We start from the raw sequence: 14,526 nt of genomic DNA, 5'->3' as shown, positions 1-14,526 counted from the left end.
TAAAGTGTTTTTGAGAGAAAACATTTTAACAATATTTATTTATTTTATTTTATGTGCATGAACAATTTACCTGTGTACACCATATGTGTACCACATGGGTGTCTGGTGTTGGAGGTGAGAAGAGGACATCAGATCCCTGAAGTTGTGATAGTTGTGAGTTACCATCTATGTGGGTGCTAGGAACCAAACCTCTTCAAGAGCAGCAGGTGCTCTCATATGCAAGCAAGAGAGCACACACACATTTGTGGATGTATACATTTATTTAAAATCATAGTATAGAGTCATATAATGGAAATTCTTAGCTTCAAGAAAAATAATAGCTTCACAAAACCATCTCCTGGTTGTTTACTGAGGTTTGCAGAAAAGCTCATCATTTTGTTTAAAGTTTCACCAAAATAACCTCTGTGTATTCTTTAATAGGCTTGGTTTGAACATTGAGTGAGTGTGTGTGTGTGTGTGTGTGTGTGTGTGTGTGTGTGTGTGTGTGTGTGTGAGAGAGAGAGAGAGAGAGAGAGAGACAGAGAGACAGAGACAGAGACAGAGAGACAGAGAGACAGAGAGACAAAGACACAGAGAGAGAGACAGAGACAGAGACAGAGACAGAGAGACAGAGAGAGATTTCAGTGGCCCATATCTCTTTCCTCACCTTTTTGCTGATCTTTTACATCACCTGTGTCTGCTTAAGTAGAAGGCTTTTAAATATTGTTCCATGCAAACAAAATTCTGCTTTTTGGTTTGATATGTTTGGGGAATTGTGGACTCCCATATTCTGTGATTGATTGATGTTGTATTTAACCACACCACATCCAGTTTTAGCCAAGAACACTACACAGTATTTCTGTCCTGTGTCATCTTTTGCTTCTGTTTTTTTTCAGAGCAATTGCCTCACTCCCCTCTGGAGCTATTTATACTCTAAAGTTTCTGTTGTGTGTGTTGCCTGCCTAGTCACCTATATCGAGATTAGATCCAATAACATGAAATTCACTCTTTGTTACCATCACATGAGTTCATTAGACACTTCATGAAAAGTGAATGTAAAAATTCTCACTGTTCTTATATCCTCAAATCAAAAGCAAAATATTTATAATAATTAAAGTATGTAATAACAAAAAAGAAAATAGAAACACTTCATAGGACCCATAGCATTTCTTCAATATATAAAGAAACATGTTATGAATTTTGATATATGGAAGAAATCTACTCCACCCTTCCAATCACAAAACTGCCATGCGACATTTCCGAAGGTTTCCATGAGCTGCACTTCAGTTGTGCTCTCAGGAAGTCAGGCAGACACAAAAGCTGATGAAAATCTTAGTACTATGTCTCTGTACCTCCCTTCTGCCCCCCATGTAGTCCCCAGTTAGCCCCCCTTTCTATATAGCCTCCTGCCTCTTCACAGTGTCAGTTTTTTATTCTTCATTCTTTTGCCCACCTGACTCTCAAATAACTCTTGCCGTCTGCCAGTTTCCTCCTTCAGAGTTTGCACGATCTCAGATTTCATTAAAAAAAAAAAAAGATCATTTCTTTCTTTTTAGGGTGCAGTGGAGCATTGGATAAGGATGCTTGGGACAGTCACTGACAGTGATCCCATAACATTATGCAGCCTAATAATGTAGTCGACTTTTTAACTTGTGTAGCTATACTCTGGGATGTTCACTCAATGATTAAATCACCTACTGGTGTTTTTCTCAAAAATTGTCCTTGACATTAAGCAGAACATGGTCGTATCTTAAAACAAAAGAGGCTGTGGTAAGAGACACATGAGATCATGAATTCTATCCTTAGCAAAATAAAATATGTAAAGGAGTAAGAGGGGTGTTAGTCCAGGATATTTTAGGGAACTGGTCCATGGGATGGGAGCATAGAGTTGTCCCCGTGGGAGTGAAAAATAATGAAACTTATCTCTTGCCTCTGCCATCAGATCTTCATGTTTCTAGGGAAATTTCACAGAATATTCTATTTTCCTTTTTCAAGAGAGACAGTATGCTGATGCACGGGCATTAACCAGTATTTTTTTTTAATATTTAATTTGAACCTACCACCAGTAACTAGTAAAATGCATTATAGCCTTAAGTTTTCATTCCTTTTATTATTGGAAAAACTGTTTACCGAATGAAATTGCTTATGTGCATTTCATTTGAAGCTATATTTATAATTGCAGTGCCTCTTCCCCTTAGGTGTGTGAGAGAGGCACTTAATTCTCATTGATTCTTTGTCTCAGAGGACTGACAATTCTGAGCATAGCTTAGGTGGTTAAAAACAATACCAGTGTTGCATTTTCAATTTGGCTAATAAATTGGCTTTAGAGAAAAGCTTCTTTTCATGACACCTGGGAATAAAGCTAGTGATTTGCTGATGGAAGTTCACTTTTGTTCATTTTTTCTTCTGGCATACAATTAAATACTATTTCAGATCAAGGGAATCTCCCCTAGCCTTACAAGTTCTTATAAGTGTCAAAAAATACATTGTAAAATGCAATTTAAAGGTGAAAGGGAGAAATAAATTAGCCTTAGGCTTGAAGGGTGGATAGATAGATCATGCTGTTTGCCTACAGAAAATGTTAGTGAAGTGGGTTATTTTTTTTAACCTGGTGTTAAGGTAACAAAGAGAGCTGAGGTGTCTATTTTAAGGGATAAATGCTTACTGATTATAAATGCACAGCCAGAAATTGAGTTTACACAAGCCTAACCATATAGATTCATCTAATTGATCTCTAATATGAAAAAGGACCATTATGTCTCTTTCAAAATCTCTACTGCAACGCTTTTTTTCCTACTCAGATAGAAATGACTATTGACTTAGAAGACTGTTCCCTTTACCTCTCAGATATGCTCTGATTCCAGGGAAGGGAATTGTGTATATTTGTATATTCATCCAATGCCAGTTAGATCTGAAAACATCTTCAAATTGTGAGTCCTGGTAAAACCGGATCAACTTAAAAGTTGAGGGATGAAAACAGAATACCTTTAAAACAGGGTGGAATTTGGGTTTGGTGTTTACAAAAAGGTAGGAATTAACTCAACCAGCATTCTCAAAGGAAAAGGAGTAAAAAGAAATTTTATGTTTTGGGTCATTTGTGCTTTTCTGTGTTTTTGTAGTGGATCTCTTGAGCCTGTCAGCTGCATGTGATGCCTTGGACCAGCACAACCTCAAGGCAAATGACCAACCCATGGATATTCTGCAGATCATTAACTGTTTGACTACTATTTATGATCGTTTGGAGCAAGAGCACAACAACTTGGTCAACGTCCCTCTCTGTGTGGATATGTGTCTCAACTGGCTTCTCAATGTTTATGATACGTATGTATGGCAAGAGGGGACCTAGCTTACACAGTGATGACAACATTGCCATTATAGTAGTGTCCCAGCTACGGATGTCTTCTTCCCAGGATAAATCTTTTCTGCATATGACTTGAAACATATTTGATAAGGTAGCAGTAAGAAGTGGGATGCAGCCCTTAATCCCAGGGACAGAGGCGGGCAGCTTTTGGGGAGTTTGAGGCTAGCCTGGTCTACACGGTGTAAGTTTCAGGGCAACCAGTGCTACTAGTGAGACTCTCAGAGAGAAAAAAAGAGCTGGAATGCAGACTGCTCTCAGATCCAAATCCAGCGATAACCCACGATAAGACATTTTTCCAATAAAATGAGTTATCATGTAGTTCTTTGGAGTTCTTCCATCCACTTTGGAGTGGGCAGGGATAGCAGTGTTCCTGGAGATGATGGCACACCTGTCAACAGATCAGAATTGTAGCAGATATGCAGGACAGTTACAGAGACTGTGAGTAGATGAGTCACACAAAATGAAAATAAGCTCAAATACAGCAAACTTAGCTCCTGAAACCAAACAAGTTTGTTGTTGTTGTTTTGTGTTTTAATAATGTTTCACAGAGCTACTCTATGGCACTTCCATTCATCAACCTCAGTTAGAGAGCAGTCATTTATTTCCTTTGGATTGTACACAGGACATAGCTCCAGTTCTCATTTTTGTTTTCAGCTTAATGAACACAATTGAGGAAGGAAGCAGAGGAATTGGTCTTGATTTTTCACCGAATTCCTCTTAGGCCTCAGAATTATTACACACCTTATTTCACATAACAACTAGTACGTAACTCCCATTTGGAAAACTTGGAAGGATTTCTTAAAGGACTTGCATATCAAATACTTTTCCTTCTGCCTCTGTTATATGCTTCTATCATCTCCTTTTGATATGCGTATAGACTGTTTTCCTTGTTATTATGGTAAGATATTAACTTTTTAAGTTTCAGCACCATCTGACTATAAAGTACATATACTTATCTACTTGGTTCTTGATCATATCAGATTTTAATTGTGGATTACATTTACATTTGGTTTGATCTTGCTTTATATTTGGGTCTTACCTGATATTATTTTTGTTGGCATCATTTTCTTTGTAGATGAGATGTGAACTTTCATTTAACCTACCTGAAAGTTATTTCAAGATAATTTTAACTCCTTAAAGACTTAAATTGCTGTATAAAGTTTACCTGTCAATATGCTTTTTTCCTAATAGGAAAACAGATAATCTTTTGCAGTGACAGGAATTTTATTAAAGCATTTGAGTCTAATATTTTTCTTTAAATAAGAGATCTAGTAAGTTGTACTAATTGAACATTGAGCATATTGACGAACAAACATACCAAAATCTGAGATACAATTACTTTCCAAAATCAAACAAAAAGCTAAAAAGTTGTTGAAAAACATTTGCTACAAAATGGAAATCTATTCATTCCATTTTTTTCTTTTTTACCCTATAGTTAAATTTTTGTGTTAATGCATTTTTTGTGTAGAATGCTCTATTTCACTTTCTAATGTAACAAAACATAACCATATTAGAATGTTCATGTAGGAGTAGGCTACTTGATAAGTATATCATTTTTTTCTCTCTTTTTCTTTTTTTCTGAGGCAGGATTTCTCTCGTAGCTTTGGAGCCTGTCCTGGAACTCACTCTGTAGACCAGGCTGGCCTCAAACTCACAGAGATCTGCCTGCCTCTGCCTCTCAAGTGCTGGAATTAAAGGTGTGTGCCACCACCAACCATCCCGATAAGTATATCTTATAGAGCATGCATGTGAATGCTTTCTGATAGTATATGCCATGGTTTCATTGGATATAAATATTCATATTTTATATTTTGTGTGACTCATCTTTCTAGTAAGCAGTGATTTGATGAAATTCTGGGAGTACTGAATAGAGAAGAGTTAGTTGCTAGAAATTGTTTTTGGCTTCAACAACCAAAATTGACAATTTGCTTTAGTAACTATAACTGCTAAGTACACAATGATAATTCATCCTCTTACTCAACCAAGGTGCCTCCCTGTACATGAGAGGAAGGGTATTTTAACCTTATTTTATGTAGAGCTACTCTGGCAATTCAAGTAAGCACTTTTAAGAGTTGAGAATTGGGTAAATATTCATTAATTTGGTTCATAAAACTTTCCCATTGCATTCTAGGTCATGAGGCAAATAATGAATTCAGAAAAGTTCTTAACAACCTTAATCAAACAGTGGTCTATAAAGTTTCTGTATCCAAGACCTTTTTTCCCTTTACCTAGGAGCTTCTATACTCTATTGGAGTCCCAGTAATTGTTTTCTGGTTTGATTCTTCATAATAGGGGACGAACAGGGAGGATCCGTGTCCTGTCTTTTAAAACTGGCATCATTTCTCTGTGTAAAGCACACTTGGAAGACAAGTACAGATGTAAGTCTTGTGTATGAACTCTATTTTTTATTGATGTTGCCTAATTACTCTCATTCTGGGTAGAAAATGATACACCGTTCTTATTTGATAGCAGATTTGTCGCTTCAGATGTAGAACTGCTTTTAAAGTGTCATAAAATTTGGGTTGTGCTGTTCCCTGTCAGACATTAAACTGAAAGTATTTAAATAGAGACTGAGGGTTTGCTCAGTACTTGCCAGTCCAAGTATTACTTTATGTTACATTGACTGTGTCTTAGTAAAACACGTGTTCCAAGGGGATAAAGTCTGATTTCCTAACCCCTTTGTGTAAGTCAAGGGGAAGAAATGTGAAGGTTTAATCCCTGCATTTCCTGTGTCTCTTTGGATTCCCACTTAAATAATACTATCTGGCATTTGTGTTCAGAACACATTGTTTATTTTATAATCATCTTACTGCAAGTTGTACTGACGCATCCAATTCTGTGACGTGACTAACATTTTACTCTTTGAGGGGTGGCTAGCCTGCTATTTCTTAAAAGGTAAGTAGCACCCTCTAGAATTTTCTTTTGATTGGTTATAGGGATTTTTGTTTTTACTAAAAAAACTATAAATCTAAATAAAAGGCAAATGTTAAAGGACTGATAGTTCGGGTGACCAAGTCACCATCCATTCTCAGTATAAAGGACTATATATGTCCGTTCCCCCCCACCCTGGAAATGCTTGTTAGAAGCCTTTTCAGGAGGAATTGAACAAATCTAGCCTGTCCTGGCTTTCAGCATAGATGAAAAGGTATGCTGGGTGTAAAATAGGCAGGAGACAAAAGACATGGCATTTCCCCAAAGCCATAATGTATCAGACTTCCCATTTTTATAGAGTAAACCAAAATATACACAAAACACTGTAGCACTCACTTTTATATAATCTCCATGTGAATTTTCCTTTCCTAAGAACTAAACAAAACAAAATAAAACAACCCCCCTCCAAACCTGAACAATGTTTTTTAACCCTTTAACATGATCTCAGGTAAAACAACATTTCTGAGTGCCTTTATCTTTTGAATATTTTAATTACTTATTGTAGGTTAGATTTGGTGTCTTTTAAAAAGACATGGGAGTGCTTTCTCCCTATTTTCCTGTCTCCACTCAATGTTTATAAGTTCAAGGTCATCCTTTACTACCTAGTCAAACCCTTTCTTCCAAAAACAAATACAGAAACAGTAAGGCAGACATAGAAAATCAATGATAGCATAGCATGATATGAGCTAATTACACATGAGCACAGCATCCTATGTAAGCAAGCATGTCAATTTCTATGAAGCTTAATGGGCTATGACTCTGTAAAAGTCCTGATTTTGTTACATCTTTTAGTAAGTCCTAATTTTGTTAAATATTTCAATATCTGATACTCGCATGCTTTTGGCTCTTGATTCTAAAATTTCTTCGGTAGAAATTCATATCATATATACATAATAATTACCAAAGGATTGTGTTTTACTTTGAATAATTCAGTTGTTAAGAATACATTTAGGGGGCTGATGAGATGGCTCATTGGGTAAAGATACTTACTGCCAAGCCTGATAACCCAAGTTCCATCCTCAGGATCTGTATGGTAGAAGGAGAGAACCAGTTCCTGTAAGTTACCCCTGACCTCCACATACTCTAAATGCATGCATACATAATAAATCAATAGAATGTATCTTTTAAAAGTACATGTATAGCCAGCGAGATGGCTCAGTAGATAAAGGCACTTGCCACTCTGCCTAATACTGAATTTTATCTCCAGGATCCGTAAGGTGGAATGAGAGAATTGACTCCTGCAAGTTTTCCTTTGATTTGCACATGTGTGCTGTAGTATATGTGACCAGCACTCCACATGTAAATAAATGAAATTAAAAAAAAAATAATACATATAAACTCACCTCCTTTGCAGGGCTGTAGTTTATTTAAATTTTCATATTACATAGGTAGGTAGTGATGATTAAACCTAATTTATAGACATATGTTCTGATTAGCCTAAATTAGCCATAATCCCTCTCAGTCTAACATGGAGAAAGCCCTGGGTTTAGTCCCTTGCATAATATAAAACCACACACCTAAAATCTTAGCACTCGGGAGCTGGAGTCAGGAAAATAAGTTCAAACTTATTTTCAACTAGATACTAGCAAGTTTAAGCCCAGCCTGTATTACATTAGACCACACACACACACACACACACACACACACACACACACACACACACACAAACACATACAATAAAATAAAAATAAAAAGCAAAACAGTGAGCCCCATCTGTGGAAATATTGGCTATTGCTAAGAATAGTACTTGCATTGCATTGGACATTGGGTTCTGCTTCTGTCCACTTGTTCCAGTGCTTTGATTTTCATGGTTCCCTTCTTCTTTTTATAGACCTTTTCAAGCAAGTGGCAAGTTCAACTGGATTTTGTGACCAGCGTAGGCTGGGTCTTCTTCTGCATGATTCTATTCAAATCCCAAGACAGTTGGGTGAAGTTGCCTCCTTTGGGGGCAGTAACATTGAGCCAAGCGTCAGGAGCTGCTTCCAATTTGTAAGTTACTCATCTTTTTTTTTTCCTGTGTGTGTGACTTGGCAAGTTTTGTACCACCAATCTGTCCCTTGCACCACACATACACACACACACACACACACACACACACACAGCCCTCCTTATAGCCTTATAGTATGATCTAAGGTTTGCACTCTTCTGGTGTCTATTGCATGCTCAACACACTGCCACTCTGATTCATTCTGCCATTTACTGCCCCCTCTGTCCTTTCTTTTCTGCTCTTTCTCCTCAGTGCCTGAGCACTCTGCTATGGCATACATGTAGGCTGTTTCTAGTTTTGGTAAAGTAGGTAGTGTCATAATAAACATCCCCATATGTTTAGTCCTTTTCTTTTAAAAATCTCTCTCTCTCTCTCTCTCTCTCTCTCTCTCTCTCTCTCTCTCTCTCTCTCTCTCTCTCTCTCTCTCTCTCCTTCCCTCACTCTCCCTTCTCTCTGTGTATGTGTGTGTGTGTGTGTGTGTGTGTGTGTGTGTGTGTGTGTGTGTGTGTGTGTGTATGTGTATGTTCACAGTGTGAATGTGGCCATGTGCCCACAGAGGACAACCTTGAACATCAGTCCTAACCTTCCATCTTGTTTTGGAAAGGTTCTCTTGCTTTTTGCCAGTATATGTCCCTGGCTAGCTGGCCCACCAACTTTCAGGGATTCTCCTACGTCTGCCTTTCCTTGTGCTGTTGGAGCAGTGAGATTATAGACATATATCTGTAGGTTCTAGAGTTCTGAGTTCCTTCAAGTCTTCATGCATCCAATCCTCCCCAGTCCATTTTCTTTTCTTTGAAGTTGAATCCTTTGAATAAATTCTCCAAGAGCACGATGATCAGATTCAAGGATGTAAATTTTTTGTATCTTTTGATTTATATTAACAGATGGCTTTTCTTCAACAACTTTTTCTAGTTGTAATGCCACCAGAATTAATGGGATAAGATATTTGCAGGACCACTTTAGTCACTGTATTCTTATGAATTTTTAAAGGCTACAAGCTGTTTTTCTTACGTGAAGTTTCTCAGTCATTCGAATCTCATTCACAATGGTTAAAATTTGTAAAACTGAAGTCTTTTACCATAAACTGGGAGGAAATTCTAGGCAACTTTCTAGGAAGAACTGTCACTATTTGGATGGTAAAGCAGTTTGACTACTTAAGAGTTAATTGGCAATATGACTGAATGTGCATAAAATAAGTCCACTTAAGCTAGAGTGGGTTATATTGTTTGAATTATTTTGCCAAAATGTCGGCAGACTAGTTGTAAAAATAAGTATGGGAAATAATTGCATTTTTTAACCACTCCAAAGCATGAAAATACTATCATTATGAAACCTTTGTACATGTTGCTATAATAATATTTATTCTAGAATATCAATACTAGTAACTTTCATATAATGAATTCTAGCAGCCACACAGCATAGATATGTTTGGGTTGTTTTTAAATTCACTTATACACAATACATAGTGCTATAAATTTCCCATTATCTTTGTTCAAGTTGTGCAGCCCATGCACACGTGTTCACATGTGTGTCCCTATGTATTTTATCTCAGGTGAAAAGTAAAGATCCGATTATTGAGGTATTGACAGCTGCCTCTGTGGTACGATGATCCCTGTGGCTGAGAGCTGTTCTCACAGCTCCCCGTCACCTCCCTGTACAGACACATTGGACAGGCGCTACCCCTTTACTGTAGCTTCTCTGCTTGGCTTTGGTTGTCAGAATAGGAGGCTGTTGAACTGAAGCTCTGCTTTCCCTGGCGAGGAGGCCAGTCTGTCCTACTTCTGCCTTTGCTAGTTGCCCCCTCTTCAGAACTCTATCTCTCGTCCTTGCTTCCTCGCAATCTCTGTAAAAGCAACACTCTTCTCAGTGTCAGCATTTGAACTCAGTCCATCTTGCATATTGATTGAATGCCGCTGTGCTAGCCAGCAAGCTCCTGGAAACCTCTTTTGTTAGATTAGGAAGAAACTGACCAAGAGATGCCTAGTGATAACAAGTGACTTTTTATTTCCTCCTTGCTATTTTTTTTCTTGATTTCCTCTTTGAGCATTTATAATTTTGAAAAAAGGAAGGAAGGGAGAGAGAGAGAGAGAGAGAGAGAGAGAGAGAGAGAGAGAGAGAGAGAGAGAGAGAAGAAGAAGAAGAAGAAGAAGAAGAAGAAGAAGAAGAAGAAGAAGAAGAAGAAGAAGAAGAAGAAGAAGAAGAAGAAGAAAAAAGAAAAGATGGAAGGAAAGGAAACCAATGACCAAAGTGCTTCCCTTGGTTCTTTTCCATTGCAATCCTTGTTTCTCAGCCTGCTCATTGCTTGATTACACCATTGCATTTTTATCCTAGGAAGCCTAAGTACCACACTATAGTGCCTTTCTTTGGTCTGAATGTCCTTTAACATATTTTAAAGTATTACCACATAACAACCATCATTAAAGGTCTCCAATTTATTTCCAATTTCTGCTGGATAAATTTTAGCTTCTTTATTTTAGCCCTCAGGTCCTTCCTAATGTAGTTCCATAACCATTCCTTTGAAATATTGCTTTTGCTACCTTAGAACAGCCATACCTCACTGTTTGCACTTAGCATGATTATTAGTAATGTTATTACTATTGTTACTCATAAAATTCTGCCTTTATTCAAATGAATTTACTCTTTGAATTCTCACAATCTTTTGAGGAGATTATAATTGGCAGGCTTTGGAGGTTTTTGATTTTGTGTCTAAATAGCTTTTCTGGGCCTTTCTCACTGGTGGAATGGGTTGGATTCTCATCTATGCCTGCCACCTCTTTCCCAAATATTTTCTTTCTCACACTTTTTTCCAGCCAGCTCTCAAGGCCAACAACAAATATTTCATCACATTTGTCCTGGGTTCTGGGAAAATAGGAGGTGTTGTACAGGAAAAAGGGACAGATCAGAGGAGTTGGCCGGGGGCGGGGGGTGGGGGGGAGCGTTGGCGGGGTGCGGAGGTTAGGTTAAGTATTGATGAACTAGATGTTTGTAGTAGAATGGACCCAGATGTGGCTTAGAGTATTTAGATATGGGAAGCCTCTTGACTTGTAGTCATTGTCCATTAGGTTGAATGGCCCCATTGTGAAAGTTTACCTGAGAATTCATGGCCTGGCCCTAGATCGCTTTTCCTCAACCAGGTGCCTTTCATTGTGCAATAGTCATGAAAATACAGTGTTTGCCATAGGGAAAGATAGCAGCCGTGAAAATGCCCTCTGCCCTCTGTTGAAGTGCAAGGCCTTGGGAACCGGCTAGGCTTGCTCCTTCAGCAAGCTTGTGCTGAAAGGTTGCTATTTCCACTAGTGTGAGGAGGTAGTGAAGTACTTGTTTCTCTTTTTGGCACTTCAGATATTGACTTTAAACAGTAGTTCTTCTGTTTCCTTTGTTTCTTGTTACCACATAGAAAACGTCTTTTTCCTGTGCTGATACAGTTAGAAAGGTATGGAAACTTCTGGTTCATGGTCCACTTATGGCAGGAAGAGGTAAATTTCCATGGGCCAAGTGCTCTGGATGATCTTCAAAAGGTTCCTTCAGTTCTATATGTCCCCACCATATGCTTAAAAAGATGAAAGGAAAGTCACCCCTTAAATCTAAATTAAAAAGAAAACTGACCCTTTAAAAATAAGTGTAAGCCCTGTATGGTAGCACACACCTATAATCCCATTACATAGGGGGTTGAAAGAGAAGGATCATTATAAGTTTGAGGCTAGCCTGGGCTACATAGTGAGTTAGAGGCCATTCTGAGATATGTAGCAAGACCTTCTCAAAAAGAACAAATAAGAGTCTGAGGAGATAGTTTAGTTTATAAAGTATTTACTCTGCAAGCATGGAGATCTTTGTTTGGATCCCTTGCATGCATATAAAAATCCAGTTGTGGCCGCATGTGCCAGTAATCCCAGTGTGGGGGAGGTAGAGAAAGGCAGATCCCTTGATCTTGCTGCCCAGATAGCCTTGCTGAATTGGTGAGCTGCAGATTCAGTGAGAGGCCCAATCTGAAAAGATAAGGTAGAGGGCAAGTGAGTAAATGCATTTACCATGAAAGCCTGGCGGCCTGAGTTGAAACCTAGGAATACACATCAAGGTGGAAGGAGGGAATTGATTCCACAAAGTTGTTTTCTGACTTCCACATGTATGCCATGATGCTTATTACTACCCCCCCACACACACACAAATTAGTAAAAATGAAAACATGCTTGTGGATATTGAAACATCTTTTTGAAGATGTTTGGGCCATCTTCAGTAATACTAAGTCAAGTTACTGGCACACTGATGTTACCATATTCACTGGGAAGTTGACTCATTTGGACAGAAATGAAAAAGTTTTGTAACTTACCTGTTTTATGATACAACTTCAACTAATGTTGACCACATTGTTCCTCTTTCATATGCTGTAGAATAAAAGGCCATTGAGATAGAAATTGATCTTTCAGGCTATAGTAAAGCCAGTCTTGTGGTGGCAGTGAGTCACAGACTGCCTGAAAGAACCTTGGGGTTCTCCATATCTTTCCTTTTTCAGATGAAGAAATGATATTCAAGGAGAGATAGTGAATGTCTTCCATACCATGCCATCATACCAACTAGTGGGTTTAACCAGTTCAAATACTGAACCAACTAATAAAGGATAATCGGGTTGACATAATGCTCTATATCAATTTTATGTTGCAATGGGGTGACATCAATTAATGAACATGTCTCTCTCAACACACACACTTTCATTATAAATACTCTGACTTGGGGGCCAGATACATGGTTCAGTGGATAAGAGTACATACTGCTCTCGCAAAGAATGGTGTGGTTCCCAGCACCTATGCTAGACAGTTGACAACTGCCTATATCTCAAGCTCCAGGAGATACAATACTCCCTTCTCTACTCTGCCTGCGTCGGTACTCGAATGCGCAGACCCACAGACAGTCACCTATCTATAACTGTTTTTTTTTTAAATGCTGTAATTGTATTTGTTTATGCCTTGTCTGTTTTTAAATAAAACCAAATACTGCTTTTAGGTACAAAAACTCTTCAGTGACTTCAGAAAAGAGTCGTGTATCAGCAAATAGCATTTGGCACTACCCTGAGAAGTACTTCCTTCCTCCATTATGATGGGCTTTGTAGTATTTTCTTCTGTACACACTTTAATGACTTTATTATTTAGATAGACTTGTGTACACCAACTTTATATTCAATATGCTTCAACTACAAGTGCTAGAGTGTCAAAAATCTGTTTATTCTACATCTGCTTCCTGCCTCCTGCTGTATTCATACATTCAAAATGAATGCATTGCTGCTTCATTTATATTCAAAATTTTTATATTCATATGACAAAATGAATATCATCTATGTGTAGTTACTATAATATAGAACAAATACAGAAATGAGAATGAATTACAGCCTCAATTGTTAAAAATAAGTATATGTGTGTATCTCATATGTAAAGAATCATGCAAAGATCTTTGGTGTTGTGAATGTCAGGATGGTTAAGTACTTAAACAATGAAGTTTGAGATGTGAAATCTGCTGTGGGCCAGATTTGTACAGACACATTTCTTACCGTCCCTGACTCCTGACATCCTGATTGTCTTATGAGAAGTAAATGAGCCAGCAGGGGTAAATTATTTAGTTGTGCTGGGCACCTGCTAGGCTGAGCATTAGCTAGGATAACCTTGAGTGTCTTGTGACATGGGTCTATCGTGTCTAGATTAACAGTTCAATATTCCTATAAACTAAGCATCAGTTTGTAGCTCTTGAGATTGTTTCTATGCAGATGTAAAAATGTCATGCTAGGAGACTGTTGGAGCCCATTTAGGTTTCTAGTGATTTACCCAGCAGGTCCGCATAGAGGATGATCAGGACCATGGGTCTGAGTACCAGGTGTCTGAGATGGTCTGTACTTGGCTGTGCTGGGGGAAGGAGGTCTTTTGCTGCACCCCTTGACATTCCTTTAAAAACCCTTTAACAGAGACAGTCAGGGCCTTATGGATTAGGTTCCAGGCCCTCTCGAGGCTATTCTGTATTTTCTATCTGTTTCTCTCCCCTCCATCCTTCTATCTAATATTTCTTGCTGCTCCTACTCAAGAGTACACTGGGGAAAGTGGGGGTGGGATGGCCCCCCACAGGAGACTTTTTCCCTAATTACATATCAATTCCCAAAGCAGTTGATCACATTTTATATTTTCACTCCTTAGAAGACATTTTAAAAAAAGGCTAGTTTTCTGAAGCTTCCTTTGTGTTCTATAAACATTCTTTTTTGACCCCCTTTGGACTGAACAATGTGTACTTA

At 38.2% G+C, this 14,526-nt stretch overlaps 1 protein-coding gene across 15 annotated transcripts in view; it reads left to right on the top strand.

Annotated features, from left to right (window-relative positions):
- Window positions 1-14,526, top strand: part of Dmd (dystrophin) — a 2,251,111-nt gene that overhangs the window by 2,154,176 nt on the left and 82,409 nt on the right. For all 15 annotated transcript variants that reach the window (XM_076562037.1, XM_076562042.1, XM_076562041.1 and 12 more), the window contains 3 exons: window positions 3,099-3,300; window positions 5,633-5,718; window positions 8,103-8,260. In XM_076562037.1, coding sequence (XP_076418152.1) covers window positions 3,099-3,300; window positions 5,633-5,718; window positions 8,103-8,260 — 446 coding nt within the window. The remainder of the gene's footprint in view (window positions 1-3,098; window positions 3,301-5,632; window positions 5,719-8,102; window positions 8,261-14,526) is intronic.

This window comes from Peromyscus maniculatus, chromosome X (genome assembly GCF_049852395.1).
Source record: "Peromyscus maniculatus bairdii isolate BWxNUB_F1_BW_parent chromosome X, HU_Pman_BW_mat_3.1, whole genome shotgun sequence".
Taxonomy (NCBI): Eukaryota; Metazoa; Chordata; class Mammalia; order Rodentia; family Cricetidae; genus Peromyscus; species Peromyscus maniculatus.
Note: the sequence above shows the minus strand (reverse complement) of the source record. Positions and strands in the feature narration are given on the sequence as shown.